Consider the following 21,195-nt stretch of genomic DNA (forward strand, 5'->3'; position numbering starts at 1 on the left):
GATTCATGCAGAAACGTTCAACAACAACCAACCTCCTAACATTTGTACACTCAACTGTAAATGCCCTTGAATCCGGTGAACAGGTTGACGCCATCTACATAGATTTCGAGAAAGCCTTCGACAAGGTACCTCACGCACTCACCGTTCGAAAGCTCCGCAAGCTCGGTCTTCCTGCTTGGATCACCAACTGGCTGCTTTCGTACCTGACGAATCGGAAAGCTTTTGTCAATCTTCGAATCGCCCGTTCCAGCACATTTGACATTCCCTCTGGCGTCCCACAAGGCAGCCACCTCGGCCCACTCATTTTCATTCTCTTTGTGAACGAAATATGTGCGCTTACAAATTCTAACACATTGATGTACGCTGATGACCTGAAACTGTTCCGCTCGGTGAAGAACAACGTCGACTGCTGCTCGCTACAGATGGACGTCAATGCGCTCCTGCACTGGTGCGAGTCAAATGGAATGAAGGTACACGTGAAGAAGTGCAAGGTTATCTCGTTCAGTCGTTCAAGGAACCCTCTGCGATTTGACTACACGATGGGCGATGGGTGTCCTTTAGATCGTGTAAACTCTATCCGGGACCTAGGCGTGACCGTGGATCGTAAAATGAAGTTCAACGAACACATCGCTTTGACAACTGGAAAGGCTTTTGCGATGCTAGGCTTCCTGAAGCGCAACACCGCCCACTTCGACGACCCGTTTGCTTTGAAAGTGCTGTACGCGTCGCTGGTCAGGAGCGTCCTGGAGTATGCTGCGGTTGTTTGGGCACCGTACCACGTAACGCTGGCTGCGCGGATTGAACGAGTCCAGCGTGCCTTCGTGAGGTTTGCCTTGCGCAAGCTGCCATGGAATAACCCGCTGATCCTGCCATCGTACGAAGGACGCTGCTTGCTGTTTAGGCTGCAGTCACTTGCCGAGCGTCGGACCCTGATGCAGCGTCTTTTCGTATTCGATCTGCTGCGCGGCAACATCGACTGCCGCAGCATCCGCAACAACGTACGCTTCAATGAACCGGCTCGCCAAGGACTCAGAGGGGAACGCCCCCTGCTGTGGATTCCGAGACATATATTTGACGATGGTTATAATAACCCGCTAGATGTTTGTTTCCGTCAATTTAATGAAATCTGCTCTTGTTTTGATTATGTCGTGTCCAAAACTGTGTTTAAAACTAGAATAAGTTAATGTTAGTTTTTTAAGATTATACAGCCTGAGCATTTTAGATGGAGGCGGTGAAATAAATAAATAAATAAATAAAAAAGGATCAACAAGGCTCACGAGCTGTCAAACCATGGTTCAGTAAGTGGCGGTGGGAACTTGGAGTTAAATATTCGTAAGTATACTTACAAGTATACTAAAATACCGCCAGTACACTGAAAATCAATAAGTATATTTAGAGTTTCCTGCCCCTTGTCCAACGCCTTAGTCCGCCGCAGGTCTTGAAGTTTGACGGTGCCGCGATCGAAGTACAACAGGTACAGTGTGTGTGTACCTGTGACTGTTGTCTTCCGCGAGAGGACTTTTATGTCTCGCGGCGTTATTCCGACACCCGAGAGGTGCTCCTTGAGGACGGAGGTCGGGCGGTCTTGGTACCTCTGCAAGACGATCTTAACAGCGGTCTTCTGCACGGGGTAGAATGTGTAGAATTTGAAGTTTTTACGCATCAATTTCTCCACAACCAGGTCGAAGTTCTTTTGGTCAAATGTGAACACTTGCACTGACGATTTACCTATTTTGAGGCAGTACACGAGGCCTTCCACATGCTCGTCAACATCGTCCGCCAACGTGTCCAAAACGAAAATTGGTGGTGGTCGTCGTTCCTTTGGAGTAATTACTTTTTTTGGCGAAATCACTTTCTTCCGTGTACGACCATCGTCGTCGTCGTCGTCGGTAGTGCTACCGTCGGTATTGTTGTTGTTGCTTTCCTCGTCACTCAGTCTCGCGAACTTGTTACTGGTGGGAATGTTGGCGGATGTTGAAGCGCCATCGGTCGACGGATTGCCGAAAGTAGCTGAACGGAGCCTAATAGGGCTGCGATCCTGGACGCGGTAATTAGCGTGTAATAATTTCGGGTCGAATCCTTTGGCGCACACACTCCCCGGCGCGATGGCGGACGACGCGGCGTTGGTTTGTTTACCTTTTTGCACACGGCCGGTAGACGAACTTCGCGGGTTTTTCGAGGCCGCACTCGAACTGCCACGGCCACGGCCGGCCCTTGGCATGCTACAGGAGCAAACTCGCGGCTGATCCCGGTAAATTACGGCGAAAAATTTCGAAAAAACGATGGAGCACTGAGCACTTGACTGCTGCTTGCACTCGTGCGTACACGGAGGATTCTTAAATTCTTAAATTCTTAAATTCTGAGCGAACTCATAAAACAGCAAAATTTCAAGGGAATGATGAAACGAGAGGAATAAGGAAAATCCGAATGAATAATTTCAAGATTGTTCAGGTATAAATCGTAAAAGCGATCAATAATTAAGGTGGACGAATTAGACTCTTAACCTAGCTCTTAACGTCGTCGGTGTTAATATGTTAGTAAATTTTCGACTATAGACTATCGAGAAATTTAAAGTGCAATATGGAGTTAAACTTTCTGTCGAGCTTCTGTGAAGTTTACCATGACAGTTGCTCACGCAGTTGCTAAAGTTTAACCCCTTGTTACCGGCTCACATCTCTATTTTTTATTTCTCGATAGAAATCTGAGTGAACTTAATTCAAATTTGACAGACGTCCCATTTACTTATTTCAGATATGGTTCGGTTTTGACGAAAACTGAATGATTTGAATGTTTACGAAGCTTCACGGTTTTAACCCAATTGTGTGTATCTTCTCGTAACCGTGCACACATTACCCATAACAATCACACCCCTCGTTCGCCCCCGGAAACACTCATCCGTCAGCTGTCAACGTTCCGCCCGATCTGTCATGTCAATTTCAGTTCAGCGCACGCGAGCCGACTTCCTTTCTTTCTAGTTTGTTGTGTACCGAGCTAAACATGCCCAAAGTGAGTGTCGGAGCAAAAATTCGTGAATTTCGGCGTAAAACCGGCCCGGAACGATGCTAATTGTGGTTATTTTTCGTTGCAGGCACGCAAGGAACCCGTCAACGCCGTCCAGGTCTTCGGACGCAAGGTAATTATCGGGGATTTTTGGTGGAACTTGTTGGCCCGCATGAGAAACGGATTTGATTGTGGTTAGAGGGGAAGATGGTGGAGGAGGAGGGATTGTGAGAAGGACCACCTTCCGGGAGGGTCCAGGGACAATTTAGTGAGATTAGTGCAACATGATAAATAATTGAAGTAGTTGATTTACGATTAGTGCAAAAAGATTGAGGTTAGCTCCGTCCCGTAAACAATGCTAGGGTCAAGCGTCCAATTGTGGACTCGGCATAAAAAAGTGCTAACTCGCAAATTTCGTCTCGTTTCCAGAAAACCGCGACTGCCGTTGCGTACTGCAAGCGCGGCCGGGGCCTGCTCCGCGTGAACGGACGCCCGCTGGACCAGATCGAACCCAAGATCCTCCAGTACAAACTGCAGGAGCCGCTGCTGCTGCTCGGCAAGGAAAAGTTCGCCGGCGTCGACATCCGCATCCGGGTTTCCGGTGGTGGTCATGTCGCCCAGGTCTACGCCATCCGCCAGGCCATCTCCAAGGCCCTGGTGTCGTTCTACCAGAAGTACGTCGATGAGGCGTCCCGCAAGGAGCTCAAGGACATCCTGACCCAGTACGACCGAACTCTGCTGGTTGCCGATCCGCGTCGCTGCGAACCGAAGAAGTTCGGAGGTCCAGGTGCCCGTGCTCGCTACCAGAAGTCGTACCGTTAAGCCCCGGTGTGGCGGCCTCCCCACTCTGTGTGTGGAAACTCTGTTCGGTATCGCCCTGGTTTCGGTTCTGGTTGGCTGGTACTGAATGTCAGTACATTCTAAGACTATGCAGATAAGGAAGATCATTACAAGAAAATGTGCGGATTAAAAAGGAAGGAGAATTCACGAAAAACTTGCCCCGGTGTTGTGTTGCGTGTCTTCTATTAACATCCGAAAGCACTCTCACTAAGGACGAAACAGGTTCGTACAGATTGTTGCGCTTTTCAGCTTGTTTTGAAAAATTTCAGATAATTTGTGTAGATAGACTAGATAAGTCGAGTCGTTTTATTCCTGTTTTAAGAACATTTTTTATCAAATTTGCTTCGGGATTTTCCAAGATGAGATTTGTCTGTTCACGCCTTTCGTCGGATGGGGAAGTAAATTTCCTTCTCGTCCCGGAATGCAAATTGATCATGCTAGCCGCTCTTCACTGGAGTGCCTAACTGTTAAAAAACCATTACTTCCGCTGGCATGTCGTCATTATGTGGCCGAACTAGTTTCGAAGCATTGCTACGAGATAAATGGGGATAAATCTCAGTCAGACGAGCTTGACAACTTAAAGAAGTTCAAAGAGGAGTACAATGCAAAACTGGAATCGCACGAAGTTATCGAGTACATCAGCGTACTTTATATTCCTGCTCTTGAAGAAATTACTTCAGCTTAGCGCCAAAATGTGATGGATTTTTGTCTGTCGTGCTTGGACCAGAAACACCCTCGAGGAGATTACGTTGAGTTACTGGAGTTGGTGGTTCTGTTTCTTGGTGGAGATACGGAAAAAGGGATTAAGTTTCGACAAGTAGAAATTGTTAGAAGGGAACGGTGGATGGCAGGGATGGCACAAACCATTTATATTTTAAAGATTTGGATGGTCAACAAGCAAATCGAAATCATTGATCTTGAGCTTATGGACTATTACGAGAAGTTGGCTTTATTTATTTCAAAATGTTACATGTAGTTTCTACTAGGTATGATCCTCCACACGTTGCAGATATTTTCATCCATTTTCTTTTTTTCTTTGTTGTAATCTTCAATTTCAACTTTTGTTTACGCCGGTTACGGAGAGACAGCCTCTCGAGCTTTTGAAAAGCACTTATGGTACTTGTCGCCTCGCCTCGCGCTATCATTTTTTGATGATGCAGTAGTAGCTCCGGAAGAAAAAAGGCTTTGTATCTAACAAAAAAGAAAGAAGTACTTACTCGTGCTTCCAGCTTCAGTACATCCGATACCTTAGCATCTTTCGTAACCACGGAAACCAAGGAAGTCTTTGAAATAATTTACATGTGAGTGGCCAGCAGAAGTAAGCTACCAAACAGGAAAGAAACGGTCGGCTTCGCTACAAATCCGGACTCGAGATGCAACGCAGCTAGGATGTATGCTGTAGGTGAGCGAAAGCCATCGCAAGAGATTAAAAAAAAATTGTATTCAAATGACCGCTTCAATAAGGCCAATCCATCCCGATGACTACTCCGGTGCAATGTTGCCACATGCTCGTCGGTATTAGAGGATCCAAAAATCTGTATTATCTGCACCAAGCATGGCGAATATCTGTACGATATTTTTTTTCCAAAACTTTTTTTTTACAGATGTGACTTAAAAATTTATTTTTTAATCGTTTTATGTGACACTAATGACGTTACCTTTTTACCATAATTATTGACCAGCACGAATGTGCAAAAAATCTTTGACCGAGTTATGAATTTTTGAATTAATACTGATTAAAAAAATTGGTCGCAAAAATGTTTTAACTTCATTTTTCTATAAAAAAAAAATCAAATCAAATTATTCGCTCTACAGCATTGCCTTGGCGTTCTCGATAGCGAGATTCCTACTCGAAACTAGGTGTTCGAAGGCTTGATTGTTGAGGCAATTGCAAACCACTTTTTACACCTAAGCTTCCATCCACCCCGGGATTCTGACTGACCTTTGGATTGTTAGTCCAACTGCCTACTAGCGACTCCACCGAGACAGGACCCAGGGAGACGACTCCTACACCTGGACTGAGCTAACTACCTAACCTTTTAGGTTAGTCCGGGGCCAACATTTACTTCCCTTCCGACGGAAGGCGTGATCAGACAAATCTCGTCTCGAAAAATGCCACCGGGACCGTCTGGGATCGAACCCAGGTCGACTGGGTGAGAGGCAATCACGCTTACCCCTACACCACGGTCCCGGCTAATTTTTCTATGTAAAATCGAATTTACAATCAAAAAGTACTTAAGAGAAATTTTGATAAAGTGCACCGCTTTGTTATGATTCGTTTTTCTTCGCCGAATGTACATGGCGCTTTTTTCATGATGCTTTTTTTTGGTCATGAGGTTCATGTAGTCTTTTATTTGACAGGTTGACAGGGCCAATGCTTGAAAAGGGACTGCTCGATATTCGATAGAACTTTCTGTCAGCGATCATTTCCCAAAATGATATTTGATCGCTGACACACAACGCCTATCATGACCGTCATTGCTTGGCGACGGTCGATGAACGTAAACACGAAGACGAAACGAACGAAAAATGAGCACCACTCAAGCAGCCGCCCGAACGAGACAACGTGCTCTTTCTTTTTCTCTCGTTTTTGTCTCTCTCTTCCTAGTGTATGCTGCGTGGTGACAGAAATCATATGATTGCTATCATTGGAGAGATGATCGGAATCTCGGTAGAATGTCAAACGATCGCTCTCTAGGCGATTTTTCTTCTGGAGGGAAGTCAATGAATGCGTGAGTTACTTTGCGTAGCACTAATTCCTTTGTGTGTGAAACGAACGAAAGCAGAATTTAAAAATCAGGTTGTCGTGGTGAAGACGATTGGAATGTTCTGTCAGCTATCACAAACAATGTCGAAATTTCACAAGCCCTGGACAGGGCTATATAAACAGGGACTGCTGATGGCAGAGATTTTGTTTATTTTACTTTATTTAAAATCATGATTAAACAGACTTTACTGGAGTAACTTTTGCTCATTTTTGGTGGATAGGTAGCTTATTAGAAGTACTTTCAGAATATGTAATAACCCAGAAAGTGTCAAAATGTACATGATGCGTTTTGAAATGTTACCGTCGAAGTCTCACCCAAACAACACACCACTTTCTAATATCGATATCTCAGGAACTAATGCTCTGATTTTTTATGTTAAAATATAAAACATTCGTGAAATTTTCCGATCTCTCTGAAAAATATATTTTCATTGTTTTAAAATCAAGAGTTTTATTTCAAAAGGGCCATATTACGTCCTTTTGAAATGTTAGTCTTGATTTAAAAGTAGGGGAGAGTGGGGAGACTTGATCCCCTTTTTTGTATCGCACATAACTCTGTCAATTTCTCACAAAACTATGAACTTTTTGCATGAATTGAAAGCCTCAACATTCAACTATGTTTAGCTGATAAGGGTATTTAATCAGATAATCTCTTCGAATTATGCCAAGCGTTTTAAAAAAATATTTTAAACCGGCATTTTCAAACTGTTGGGGGTAATTTGATCCCCCTTTCAACATTTTGAAGAAATCTAAAGAAAATGTTTATTATTCATCCAAACTTTTAATTTTCTATAAGTTACAGCAATTTCACATTAAACCTGTACGTTTGTGTTCAAAATATAACAAGTTTAGCATGCAAAATATTAAAAAAACTTAAAATTTTCTTTTTTAGACAAAAATTGAGCATGTTTACAAAAGCTGGTAATTTTTGTTCACAAAACTTTTGAAAAATGGTTCAAACTGCAGTAAGTTATGTACAACTATACTAAAGGAAACTATGTACGAAAACCCATCAAAATTATTAAATCTTGAGGTTGACTCCAGTGACTGTAAAAATGCAGGGATCAAGTCTCCCTAAACGCACTTTTTTAAACAATTGATTGTAAAAATAGTATGACGATAAATTTAACGTCAAATGCGTAAGGGTTTTGGAGTTGATATGTTTATCAAACAATTTATGTATAAAAAATATTTTTTTGAATATTTTTTCAGTGTTTTCTATACTTACCAAAACAAAGAAAAAAGATCTCTTGGAAGTTTTTTGCAGCACTTCTTAGAAAAATGTGTGTAACTCAATCTAAACATTTTTTAATTTTTTTCTTTGTTTTCTACAATGAGTTTTAGTTAATTTCGCACAACTTTCTAAAACCAAGCTAATTGTTTTACCCACGTGCTGACGAGATACATGCTTGGGATCAAGTCTCCCCGGGGATCAAGTCTCCCCACTCTCCCCTATTGTTTTCGGAATGTTTTGGACTCATTAGAAATGCCTTTCGATTACCTATCCAACGATATATAAAATTTCAGGTCATTTCTCTAACATCCGGATATATGCGGATTATACATATCTTTTGAACTACTTATCGAAACTTAAATTTTATTGAAACTCGATCTATGGGACCCTAAACCAAGTCGAATGCGACTGGTTTGACCAAAATCGGTTCAGCCAGTGCTGAGAAAACTGAGTGACATTATTGGTAACACACATACACACAGACGGACAGACATTTGTTCAGTTTTCGATTCTGAGTCGATAGGTATACATGAAGGTGGGTCTGCGAGCTTTCTGTAAAAAGTTCATTTTCAGGACTGGATTATAGCCTTACCCAAGAGTGTGCCACTCAAGGTTTTGGGCGCGGTGCCAGAACTTTTGAGCCCCGTTCATACTTTTAGACCAAATCTGAGTAGCTTTTTCAAGAGTGTACGGTTTGACGTTTTGAAACGTCACGATTGATTTGTTTATGTTTAGAATCAATCGCGACATCATCAAAACGTGGTTTCTTTCAACGTGGCCGGTCAGATTTTCTTTTGTTCGCGGAAGCGCGGTGCGGTTATTTTCGTTCAATTGATTTTTTTGGTGGAAATCGTAGAGAAATTGTGGAGTCGCACACGGAAGAGCACGGGAGCAAGTATCCGCTAAATGAGTATGTTCACATTTGCCCCTGGCCAAGTCGCGCCAGCGGCATTCGCCGACGGCCGCGTCGAGCCGGAAGTGGCGAGCCGTACCTGCAGGAGTAGCTGTCGAACACGGAAGAGCCTGGCGTAGGGAGCAAGTATCCTCAGTGAGGAAGGCAAAAGAGTGAGTGGTAAATTGCGGCTCTGGAGTAAGGATTTAGTGGAAAACATTGTAGAAATGCTCGACAGCGATAAGGAAAACCCTAAAATAAAGTTTCGAATAAAACCATTGTGTAGGATCGCTAGAAGGGAAGATTTGGTATATTTATTGCATCAAACACATTTTTTCGACATACAATTGAATTGCTATAACAACGACGAAACCAACAAGAAGACGGTAAAGCTTCAAGTGCTTGATATGCTGCTTGAGATGCCATCAGTGTTTCTTTGCATAGAACCTACGGAATCATGGCAAGATCAAAGGCCGTCCTGAGAAAACTGAAAAATACTCCGATAAAGGCGAAACCAGCTTTTTATGAGAACTTATCAGATAATGAGTTGTTGCACAAAAAAGCAAATTCGATCATTGAAACTTTACTGGAGTATGTATGATTGACAAAACACGAAACCGATGTTTTTCAGGATGAAGACTCAAATTAACAGAAAATTCTGTACATTTTAAGGAAAATCCATTCAGGAATATTAACAAGTGTCATATCCCTCGCCCGTGTGGACCAATCGGACCGCGCACTGGACTCATAATCCAGAGGTCGCCGGTTCGAATCCCGCGGCGGACGCTCTAAAATTCTTTGTGTAAATATGGGTATTCGGCGCCGTCGCTCCGTGCCATACTTTCATACACTTAGGAGCCCAGGGCGGCGAAGTCCTTGTAGATAAAAAGGAAGACACTAGTGGTTGGTACTAGCAATGGTGGCCGACAGCTATAAAGTCAACTTCGTTTTTTTTCTTATTCCTCGACATTTAGGCTTAAATGTCAGTTGACGTTTCAGCAATCGGAACTCACCAATACAAACAAAGAAAATGAAACTATAAATAAAGCTGCGACCGTGTGTCGAGTTCCTTTTTCCATTTGGAACATCATACAAAGTCTTTTCTTTCCAAACCCGATCCGTCTCTGCAGTAGTTTAAAAGTTTTATAACAAGGACTGACTGTTGGGTTCGTAAATGTGTTCCAGCCGGATCCGAGCACTTTCGAAAAAAAATTACCCACCCTAATTGATGTAGACTACTATCAAGGATGAGACTTTTTTGTCCAAGCTCAATGCTTGCGTCTGTGTTAGGGAAACGCTCCTCAACTCTTTAGTTTCGTTCTCATTCGCTCAGTCGCTCATTTGGGCTGTCATCATCGAATAAGAAAGTAAAAAATAACACGTGACAAGATTATTGTAAAATTGGCATTCATACATTTCGCTTTTTCCATAATTCCAATTGCGTGTGGTCGCTGTAGCACATTCCGATGTTGACCTCCTTGCTAATCGCTCAGAACCTTTATACCGGTCCTGCTTCGCGCGACACACTTGCTCATTCCATCATCTTTTCGCAGTTTTAATTTAAAAAAATACTTTATAATATAATAAAAACGAGTACTTAAAGGAAAACACTTGCGCTTACGCTCGCGCGCTCTCTCTCTCGCTCTCGCTCTAGCATTCTCTCGCGCTCTTTTGATGTTTTTTTTTTCTTCTTCTTTTTGACGGAGAGAGAAATTCCCACTCTCAAATTGTTAAGTTATCACGTTGAATTATTCGATTGTTTTGATTTGTAATATTTTTCTTTTCTCTCGATCGCCCATTGTTCTCTAAACGAAAATGGCGGCTTTCTTGGGTGTGAGGGGGGTAAGGAGTGTGGGGGGAGGGGTTTTGGGGATTGTTTTGTTTAGGGGTTGTAAGAATTATGTACAACAGACGCCTCTGCTCCGTTGGTTGAGGGCGGTTCTCGGCGCACAACTAAATCAGACTTTCGGTGGTGGAGACCGCGGACTCCCTCTGGTGGGGCTTACTTCTTGGTGGTGAAGCCATCGCCGGTGGGGTCCAGGATCCAGGGGTAGTTGTTGGGGCACTCCATGCAGGTGAAGAGACGCAGGGTTTCGCCGGGCAGTTCGCGGGTCGTGAGGGGGCAGGCGTTGGGCAGGGAGCAGTAGGGTTGTCCCTTGACGTCGCACTTTTCCTTCCACTCCTGGAAGTCTCGGAGGGCGTTCAGTTCGGTCGGGTTCTGCATCCACTGGATGACCTGCAGGTTGGTGACGAAGAAGACATCGTTGCGGACGAGCATCTCCTCGATGAACTTGATCAGTTCTTCGCGGTACTCCTTCTTGGACTTGAGCCACGAGGCGTGGAAGTGCAGACCGAGCGGGGCACGGTTGGTATTGTAGTGGCGGTTGAAGTTGTGACGCAGAAGACGTCCGAACTGCTCACCGGACTGAATGTTGGAGCAAGAGTCAACCATGTGGCAACCGGGAAGGGATTCGTCGAAGGTCGGGTCATCACGACGATCCAGCTCGTTCATGACAATTTCCCAGACGGGGTGGCTACGGGACGGGCAGTTGTGGGCGTTACCGTTGCACTTGTGCGGCATGCGGAAGTACAGCGTGTACGGCCAGATCGGGACACGTCCCAGCGAAGCGGTGATCGAGGCATCGTACACGAAGAACTGATCGGCCATCATCTCAAACTGCTTGTTGCCTCCGACGCGCAGGTACGGCGCACGAACTCCGATGATCGAGCCGTCCGTAATGTTGGCGAACCGTTCGATGATCAACCGCGCTCCGGCCATCTCCGCCAGCCAGTCGTCGTACGTTCCCTGCGTCCAGTAGTTCGGGTCGTCCTTGTGCGTCAGCGAAAACACCGAGATCTCGTGACCCTTGCGGTGCAGGTCCTGAATGGCCGAGTAGTTGGAGTACTTGTGCGACACAAAGTAAGTTCCCCGGATCTGGCAGCCGTTCGGGTTCTGGCGCTGCCCGTTGAAGATGTCCTCGTACAGGTCAATGTTGTCCACGTTGACGGCACCGTTGAACGTGATCGTGATCATCTGGGGCACGTTCTGCGGTTCAATTCCTCCGGGAATCCGCGTTCCGTCAGCCGAGCAGAAGCAATCCGGCAGCACGCACTGCGTCGTGTCACAGTCCGGGGCACGGTTCGGGTCCAGTTCGACGGCTACACAGAAAGAAAAGCAAGATCACCTTAATAACCCAATTTTATTTTCGAGGATCATCTAACTTACTACACGCATTCTCGTCGGACTCGTCCTTGCAGTCGGGCTTGCCGTTGCAGAACAGCTCCTTGTCGACGCACTCGCCGTTGCCGCAGGACAGCTTACCCTCCGGGCAGATCGGCTCGTCCGTCTTCAGGATGGGCAGCACCTTGCGGGGTTCTTTGGGACGAGGTCAAAGGGGGATCGTTAGACATTGTTGATTTTGGTAAAAGCTTTTGAAGGGATTAGCATGAGCGATAAGAGGATGAGATTCTAATTTTTTTTGAAGAGGGGAGAGATGTGGTGTAGAACGTGTTGTAGGTTTTCGATGTTGGACTAGTTTACGGTGTAGTACGGAATTTGGAAGGACGCTTGAGAGCTCGAAGATCTTTGGCGACCGAGGCCACGCGTTCGTGTCTGTGTTGTCTGGTTTGGAATTAGTTTGTTTGCAGCGGTACGTGCGATTATTTTCAATCGACAGACAGGTTTTGATCAATTAAGGTGATTCGTAAAAGTTGTATTAGACAAACGAGATCATGCTGGAGAGTTTATGCAAGTGTTTGATTAACAGTTTCGTGACCGATTATTTGGAAGTGAAAGAGAACATTTAGGTAGTACAGGGTCAACGTGAAAACAGAAAGTGATTTGTTGAGGACGTACCGCGTTACATAAGGCCCGATTTGGTAAGGTATGTTTGGTGAAAGTGTTTTGTGGAGGATTTGGGATGTTTCTCAATTTTCATTCAATTGTGATCGAAGACTCTGTCAACTTCGACAAGCTTGACGTTTGCGAATCAAAGTAAACAATGCTTAAGGTAAGCAAACGTCACCTTCTCGAAAAGTTGGCAGAGCCTGGTGAATGCAGGGTTATGCAATCGATTAGACAGCTATGAAATGGGATCACATAACAATTCCTTCACCGGCAGAGTTAGTAGAAAGCGAGCAACATTTATCTCTAAGCGAGGTACGGTTAGTAGGAGGGATTTTGTGTTAGGTTTGTTGTGTCAATCTGTCTTGGTGTGTGTGTCTCAATCTAACTTTGCTATCTTGAAGCTGACCGTTTTGCTGAACCGTCTTTATCGTGCTGCAATCCCGGAACCATTCTGCTTGCTAATACTGATACTGTTTGACGTGTGCGTTTTTTTAGCTGCCATCTTGCTTTGTGTGTTTGTGTTACGAATCCGGGTGGATTGCGCTTAAAAACTTGACATTCGACTTGGCTGTGAAGCGACCGAGGAAAATGTGAAATTTTAGGCGTCCCACCGCGTAGATTCTAGCAGTTGAACTTAATGTGTGGAAATTCCAACCCAACAATTGACAGCTAGCAACCTTTAAAGTTTGACACCTTGATGCGTGCGTCGCGTGCAAGGTGCGCAACGCCGAAGGTGTGCTAGCTGTCAAACGCAGGGTTGGAACCGACCTCGCAAAAAAGCTCAACCCCTCGTAGTGCAGAGCTGCAACTCGGAAGTATATGTACAAAGCTGGGTGTGTAGTTTGCATTGGTGTGTGTGAACTAATCGCTAAATTTCCGCATCCGTCGGCCCGAAGAAAAATATTAACAAACAGTTTGAAAGTGGGATCGTTGCTGGGCACTTACTTTCCTTCTTGTCACACGACTTGACCTTTGCCTTCCAGTCGCAAGTTTGCTTTTCAATGTCGAAGGCTAGGCCGGACGGGCAAGTGATTTGCTTCAGTCCGGAACGGGTACACCTGTTTTTTGTTTTAGGTTTTGGGTTTTTTTTGTTCGACGAAGGGGAGCGGGGTTGGATACAACACGTCGACGACGATGAGGGAGGGGCCGAAGAGGTGGTGGTGGTGTGAGATGGTTGTTTTTTTTTGTTGAGAAATGTTAAGTTGAAGCGATATCGAAATATCGAGAAGACGATGGAGGTAAAACATACAAAAAACGGAAACAGAAAGAAAGAGAGGTTTAGTGTCTGTTACTTCCGGTGGCCGATCCCGGGGAGGGACGAAAATAAATTGTTGTGGGGGTCCCTCCACGAGCCGGTCCACCGTGCCGGACTTACTTCCTAGTGCATCACAATTTTTAACGTTCGTTTTCCAATCGCAGGTTTGACGTTCAGTGTCAAAGTACAACCCGGTTGGGCAACGGACCTTGGCTAGCCGTGTGATGCCGTTTTCGCCAGCGTTATCGCACCTATAGCGTTACCAGATTGTGGAAGAAGAAACGTTAAATTACGCGGAATTAATAAATTTTACGATGCGCCATCTATTGCCCAGTAGCGACACTACTGCTCAATAGATGGCGCTGCAACAACTCGAATCGGATCAAAGGGGGAAAGGGGGTCACTCCAGGTTCGGAATGGAGGATTCCAACCATCTTTATCGGAGGGACCAGGAAGGGGGGGCATCACAAATCGGCATGGCACACACGCACACTCGGTTCATTCGATTCTGGTGGTATTTGTTCACCTCACGACTTCGCGGCAATCTCCGTCGGTGGACAGACGGAAGTACTCGTCCGCCGGGCGGTCCTTGCACAGCTCCTCGATGTTGTCCTCCGCGTCCTGGTCGTCATCCTGACGCTTCACGCGGTACTCAACGGCGGCTGAAGGAGGAAAAGAAAGAAGAAATCGTTATTTTGAGGTTATGTAACACGTGGCAGCTCGCGAAGTGAAGACCGTTACGAGACACGTTGACCACATTTGGACATGAGAGTGATAGCGCCTTCGAATTGGTGTTACGAAACTGTGAGGTGTTTTTGGGTTGACCTCAAAATCTGAATAGTTTGTATAGTGTGTGGCCGAATTGCTTAACCCCGTTACTTCCCGGTACAAATTTGGAAGCGACGACTCCAACACTCAAGTCACGTAACAATCGCTAATTAATACATTAAAAAAGTGCCTCGCTTGAATGCAAACGTTGACTTCCTAAATTTATTCAAGAAATTAACAGTCTAAGAACTCTTTCAAGTTCGGTTACCTTTCGAGAGATTTCCACAGAAAAAAAAGGTTCCTCGCTTAATATTCTTCCAGCGCGCAAGTCTTCGAAAAGCACTCCAACTGGCACGGCGCAATCGATGCAGTCATCGCGCCGCTGGAAACCAGTTTCATTCTACAAAAAAAGCGCAAAACACGAAACACCTTCTCTTTTTCCGCAATCTCTCAATAAGTGGAATAATTTCTTGATGCCGGCAGCTGCGCTGCATGTCGCGCGGCTTTACATAACTTCCCTTCGCCTATCCTTAAGTGGAGCTTAGGCTCAATTCACTTTCGCGCGCGCACCCCTCAGGCAATCGCTTTATTTCATTTTTTGCTTAGGACAACTCGTGTAGTGACTTAAGGTATGACATCAGACATCAATCAACGTCAAAGAGTGCGAGACGAAGCGGCTCTTCAAGGTTTGCGTTTAGGGATGAGGTCGTAAATCTGCCGAGATGATCTCCCAGTGCGAGCGAGAAGGACAAAGAATCCTGCGTCACTTGAGAGACTGATTAATGAGGTTCTAGACGGGGCTTGACCGTCGGTACAGGTAACATGAGTGGGAATCACGAATCACAAAGGGTCATGGTTAGTCGTCGGAGGAAAAGTGGCTGGGAAAATTGCATTTAGAACGTGTGTTGATTTAGCATGTACCCACGTAGAGCTGCCAGCGCAGCGGTCCATTGTGATGGCACATAATGGTGGTCATAATTGAGGTGTTGATGCCTTTGACCATGAACCGTGAAGAGGGTCTGAGAAGTGGACGTTCTGAGATGTGCCAGGAACTTTGAGAGTGGAAACCAATGCGTCGGTAAGGGAAATTAAATTTAATTTGATTAAGCGATTTTGTGCAAACACGATACATAAAAACATGCTCGATAATTGGCTGAGTCAACCAAATTCAACGCGTATAATCGTAAATGTATGATAATATCTGTGAGAAATTTCTCATCGCATCATCTTTACGGTGAAATTTTAACAGTGAGCCTGGCCCGAAAGCAAGAGAGTGAGTTCTTGGCTTTACAGAATTCTCTCGCTTATCAGTTTTCTCTTTCTCTCTCAAAATTTTCTTATGATTAAACCCAAAACAAAGCAGAGAAAGCATTTTGCATGGTTTCAACGGTTTAATTCCTTAATGTTTTGTAGTTTTTTTTAACTATATGTTTTGTGGTTTTGAGATTTCTATAACAACAATGCCGCATAAAATACCAGTTGAAAGACAGGCAACGACATGAATGTAATCAATCTTTTGCTCAACTGAGTGATCTCAAATTTTTTTTTTAATATTTGTTCGTTTCAGAAAAAATCAATAAATCAATAATTTCCAAGTTCAGTTCTGTGCAAACAAAAAAAAAAACTTATTTATACTATCACAGCTACAAATACAAAATTACAGCTTCAACAGGGTAGCCTATCAATTCTGGAATTTGCCAAAAATCGCAAAAATAAATCGAGAAAAGTCGGGAATCTCAAGCATACTTGTTAGAAAACTTGATACAGATCATCATTAAAAATTTATAAATCAATATTTACGCACTTTTCCGTGTTTGACAGTTAGTCAAAATCAAAAACTTGTTTGCGGCAAACTCGCAAACAAGGCAAAATCTATGCAGGCGGACGTTTGTACAAACAAATCCAGGTAAACAAACAAAGCAGGCAAACTGGCAAACTGTCAAAAAATGCGAGTTTGTTTGTTTGCCGTAGTGTAATAGCTCCTTAAAAGTAACAGCAAACTTTCAACAAGAACAAGCTAATGAAAAAATAGTTTGTAAAAAGAGCTTAATTTCATCGATTATAACCGGCGTTAAACTATCATTCAGATTAATTTAATCACATTGTGTTGCTTGAATATTTTAAAAAGATTTCAACCTGAGTTTGGCAATATTGTTTTTATTGTAAATATTTTAAAAGGTTACACTAAATTCATATTGTCATTGCAAGTAGTTTGGGTTAATTTATGTAGAAAAAGCTTGATTTTTCTTGATCGGAAAAACTAAACTGACAAATATAATGCGACGTTTTTCGTTCTAAACAAAAAAAATGTATCAAAATCTTATTCTTATCTATTTCAAAAAACTATTGAAAAAAGAAAAAGAAAACAAAATAAATCATTAAAATGCTGACAACTCGACAAATTTACATTGTTTTTAAAAATAAGATCAAAATCTAGAAAATCTAAAAAAAAAGATCAAAATTAAACATTTAGTTGTTGAGTGTTGATGAGCTTTTAATTATTTTTAAAGACTGACAGTTTATGTGTTCTCTCCGAGTCATAATAATAAGTGCATCCATTTGTATGTTTTATTTTTTAATATATTTTGTTGTTCATATCCAATTTGCATAAGCTTCGTATAGCCTGTTATAACCCTTTTTAAAACCATAATGGACGTATTAAACTATGACAAACAAACAAACAAACAAATACGCAATCAAACACACTTTTTGACAGTTTGGCAGATTGCCTGCATTTGTTTGCAGAAACGTCAACCTGCATACATTTTGCTTTGTTTGCGAGTTTGGCAAACTGTCAAACACAAAATAGCGAGTTTGTTTGCCATAGTCTAATACCTCCTTAACTCTCTACAATCATTTGATATGGGCGTTTAAGCATTTTGAAAGCTTGAACTTTTTTTTGCAAGATCCCAGGCAATAAGTAATTATTTTACAAAACCTGAAAAGTTTAGGCCAGCTTTTGTTTGACACATCAAATGTTGTGAAAAAGTTCGCCGAAGCCCGAGAATTCGCAAAAAAGTTTCAGCTGTCAAAATGCTTATGTGCCCTTTTCAAATGTTGCTCCAGAACCTTCAAAGCTGAATGAGTTAAAAACCTTGTTTACATATCAAAACCGGCTATAAGGAGCCCGTGCGAATGGTTTATTTTTTTTAAGTTTATTTTTTTTAACTAAAATGATCAATAGTTTGATTTTTGTTGATCTTATTTATAACTTTTGTGCAATGGTTGATAATGCTTATTTTTTGTATCTTTGAGTAAGAAATGCATTAAATTTGAGGTTCTGGAAAAGTTGGGAAATGGGATTCGAGTTGCCACCCTGCGTCAGATTCACTTTAGCATATAAAATTTGGTAATTCAAATTTTCAAGCTGCAATAGTCTTAAAACTGTCTTTTGAGTAAATTTTTATTTTCCATCTATTTTTGTAAACGTGAAAAGCTTATTTTGTCATATGTGTAGCTCTTTTGGACTCAATGTGAGAAAAGTTGGCATAATATTTCACATTTACGACTAGGAGCCCAAAAGATTAAACCATAGAAAAATAAATTATTTTAATTGGAAATGGAAAAAAAAACTTTGGAAACCACATTGACAAATTGGAAAAAAACAGTCATCAACTTCCATCAATTGTGTCATAAATTCCTCAAAAGACGACCATGACAGAAGTATTCAGTTCAAATATTTGCTGCAATCCGTTTCAAGGATTCCTCTCTGAACTGCCATACAAAACAACCAAGCTATGCGACCAACTTCACTCTCATAGAAGTTCAATCTAAACACAGCAAGAAAAAGAGGTGCAGCAGCAACAACATGCACCAATATGGCATGATAGTGCCAAACAAAAGTGAAAAGCTGCGCTGCACCTCTCTCGATATAAGGCTCGATCGCGCCAAGTTATGCAAATCGAAACTGGCTGCCTTGCTGGCTGCACTGAAACCACTTTGCCTCCCCGAGAGACACCAACAAAACTGGTTTTAAGACTAAGTTTTTTTTTTCTTTCTTTCATCGTTCGGTCGTTTTTCTTGTGTTGCAGTTTAGATTTAGCTTTTTTCGATTTCGTCACAGTTTCAGGCCGCAAACTTGCCTTTAAGGCCATGTCTCCAAAGTGGGCTATTCCGTAATAATCTGGCCGCTCACGGCGTGAAAGAGGGATGCAAATTTTAAGGGGGAAGGGAGGGACTGATATTATATCACATCTTGGGCGGTTGGATCACTTTCGGGCTCCGACTTGAGGTTGAAGAAGCGTTTGAAGAAACGGAGAAAAACAAACAAAATATACCAGTAGTTTCGAAAGGCGGAATTTGATTATCACTTTCGAGATCACTTCAACTTTTGGTTTCGAACGCGGGTCTCTCGCTCACTTCCCCCACTTTGTCCGTTGGTCTTCACGCTGAGCTAGCGATGCATAAGAAATAAAACAAAACTGCTTACCGATTGCCACTATTAAGCACATAAAACCGATCACCTTTATCACGTTCGCCATGTTTGCCAAGGCTTTTCAGTCACACGAGTTCCGGGAAAAGCTTTCCCTCACACACACACAAACACGGTCGGAACACACCCCGGAACAATCTCCGGATGGTCCTCTGGAACTACTCCGATCGGAGGAAACGGCCAGTGGAGTGGGCCACTCGCTCACTCTCGCTCTCTCTCGCTAGAGTTCTTTCTGACGGGGGGCCACCTCTTCTAGACGGGGCCTCTTCGAAATGTCCAACAGAGCACTAAAACCGTTCCGACCAGACCATCAACTATTTATATATAGGCGTACGCGTTTTGCCGGCGATCCTCCTCCGCGCCCAACTCACTCACGCGAGTGCTCTACTCCCCTGTGAGTGACGGATCACGACAAGATCGTGGCCACTCACTCTCTCACGCTCACTCACTCACTCACTCAGCGGTGGGGATCGTGTGAGTGTTCAGGAAGTTTCCGAAACTCGCGATTTTCTTGAACCCACACCCTCCACCTCTCCCTACTCTAGTGCTAATTGACTAGAATAAAAAGTGCTAAATTGTGATTAAATTTAATCACACACAGGTGCCACCGAAATAGCACCACCGGGACTTTGCTACTGAACACTGCGATCGGGTTGTAGGGTGTTTTTATTGAGCGCGGCACTTTCATTTTCATGTGCGCGGTGAGTGCACTTTTTCGTGTGCGGGTGAGTGACCTCTTCCCCGTTTGCACGCGGAAAATGCCTTCAAAATTGAGTGAGGGTGTGAGCGCCTTGAGCGGAATTCTTATGGAAATGAGACGGGGGAACTTCAACTCTTGTAAAGAAGACGAACCTCGAAAGAAAATGTTGAGTTTTACTTTCAAATATCATTGTAAAACGAGTTACTTTTACTTTGGTAAGTATCGAATAATTATTCCATATAATATTAAACATTAAATTGAACAAAAAAGATTAAATCAATTTTTGCCAAAAAGGCACTTATGTAAAATTGGATGCCTTTTTTGCTTCTGGCATTTTTCGTTACTCGAATCTGAATTAACCAAGAAGTGTATTTTTTTTTTCATTTAGCACAAATAATTTCACTTTAAAATTTGGTAATTTTGTAACTTTGTTAAAAAAAATAACCTTGTTTTTTAGAGTGTGCAGTCATCCCTCATATTCGGAACAAATAATAGAACGCCCAATGTTCAAAAAATCTGATCTTCTGATTAAAGGGATATCGACTCCCGAGCAGACGGAAATAACTTGGGAATAACATTTTTTGATATTTGAAAATACTAGGCCAATAACATTTTATGCTATTTATAACAAGTTTTGTTATTCGCCGTTATGATTTTTTTGTTATCGGATTGTTATTGTAATAACAGACTAATAACACTTTTAGTTATTCTTCGAACAAATCCTTGTTATTCTTTTTTGTTATTTTAACAACTAATCCGATCATCCCAATAACAGTTGGAGTTATTGTTCCATAACAAAAAACGTTATTTCCAGGTTATTTTGGCTTTCAACCAATATTAGACCAATAACAAATTTTGTTATGATAACATTAACTCGTCAGCTGTGTGCTATCTTGTGTCATAGACCATTTTGGTCGAAAATGAGTTAATGATGACGTTTTGCTATCCTTAACAAACACTACAAGATGATTTAACCCGATTTTGGATTTTCGCTTCCGTTTCCCGGATATCGCTATACACACTTGTGACATAGACCAATTTATCATCAAAATGATCGTGCACACTTGTGACACTTCGTACATGTTGTTGGAAAATCGTCAGCAGTGTGCTAAATTTATGTTGATACATATTTTCTGAAGGCAATGCAATCTTTTGTTTTTGAAAATATACTGATAAAGTCGGTTAAACTATTGATTTTAGTCTATTTTAGTTTGTATGGGAATTCTATGCACACTTGTGACACGTAGTACAATTTTACTTTCGAAACACACTTGTGACACGTGCTTTTCAGATTTTTGATTACATAATTTACTGTATCTTTTAACTGGTGTAACCAAATTAGTTGAAACTTGGAGCGTTTGTTAAGCGATAGTATACGAACTGATTGCTTCAAAAAGTTTGGCTCTACCATTTATAGTTTTGAAAATATTTAACATCAAACTTTAAAAATCGATTTTCTC

General features: G+C 42.7%; 2 protein-coding genes across 3 annotated transcripts; one reads left to right on the forward strand and one right to left on the reverse strand.

Annotated features, from left to right (window-relative positions):
- Window positions 1–2,897: 2,897 nt before the first annotated feature.
- LOC120416844 (40S ribosomal protein S16) lies at window positions 2,898–3,994 on the forward strand. The gene is made up of 3 exons (XM_039578732.2): window positions 2,898–3,006; window positions 3,089–3,133; window positions 3,430–3,994. Exons 1-3 carry the CDS (start codon window positions 2,998–3,000, stop codon window positions 3,820–3,822), a joined length of 447 nt encoding a protein of 148 aa, XP_039434666.1. The 5' UTR covers window positions 2,898–2,997; the 3' UTR covers window positions 3,823–3,994.
- Window positions 3,995–10,123: 6,129 nt separating this feature from the next.
- LOC120416835 (chitin deacetylase 1) lies at window positions 10,124–19,604 on the reverse strand. Of its 2 annotated transcripts, none has more exons than XM_039578722.2 (5): window positions 19,033–19,604; window positions 14,362–14,497; window positions 13,956–14,086; window positions 11,960–12,109; window positions 10,124–11,892 (listed from the first exon to the last, which is right to left on the reverse strand). In XM_039578722.2, exons 1-5 carry the CDS (start codon window positions 19,082–19,084, stop codon window positions 10,736–10,738), a joined length of 1,626 nt encoding a protein of 541 aa, XP_039434656.1. In that variant the 5' UTR covers window positions 19,085–19,604; the 3' UTR covers window positions 10,124–10,735. The 2 variants fall into 2 exon arrangements, with proteins under 2 accessions (XP_039434656.1, XP_039434657.1); XM_039578723.2 differs by lacking the exon at window positions 13,956–14,086 and adding an exon at window positions 13,526–13,638 and having other exon boundaries at window positions 19,033–19,601.
- Between the last annotated feature and the right edge of the window lie 1,591 nt (window positions 19,605–21,195).

Source organism: Culex pipiens, chromosome 2 (genome assembly GCF_016801865.2).
Source record: "Culex pipiens pallens isolate TS chromosome 2, TS_CPP_V2, whole genome shotgun sequence".
NCBI lineage: Eukaryota > Metazoa > Arthropoda > Insecta > Diptera > Culicidae > Culex > Culex pipiens.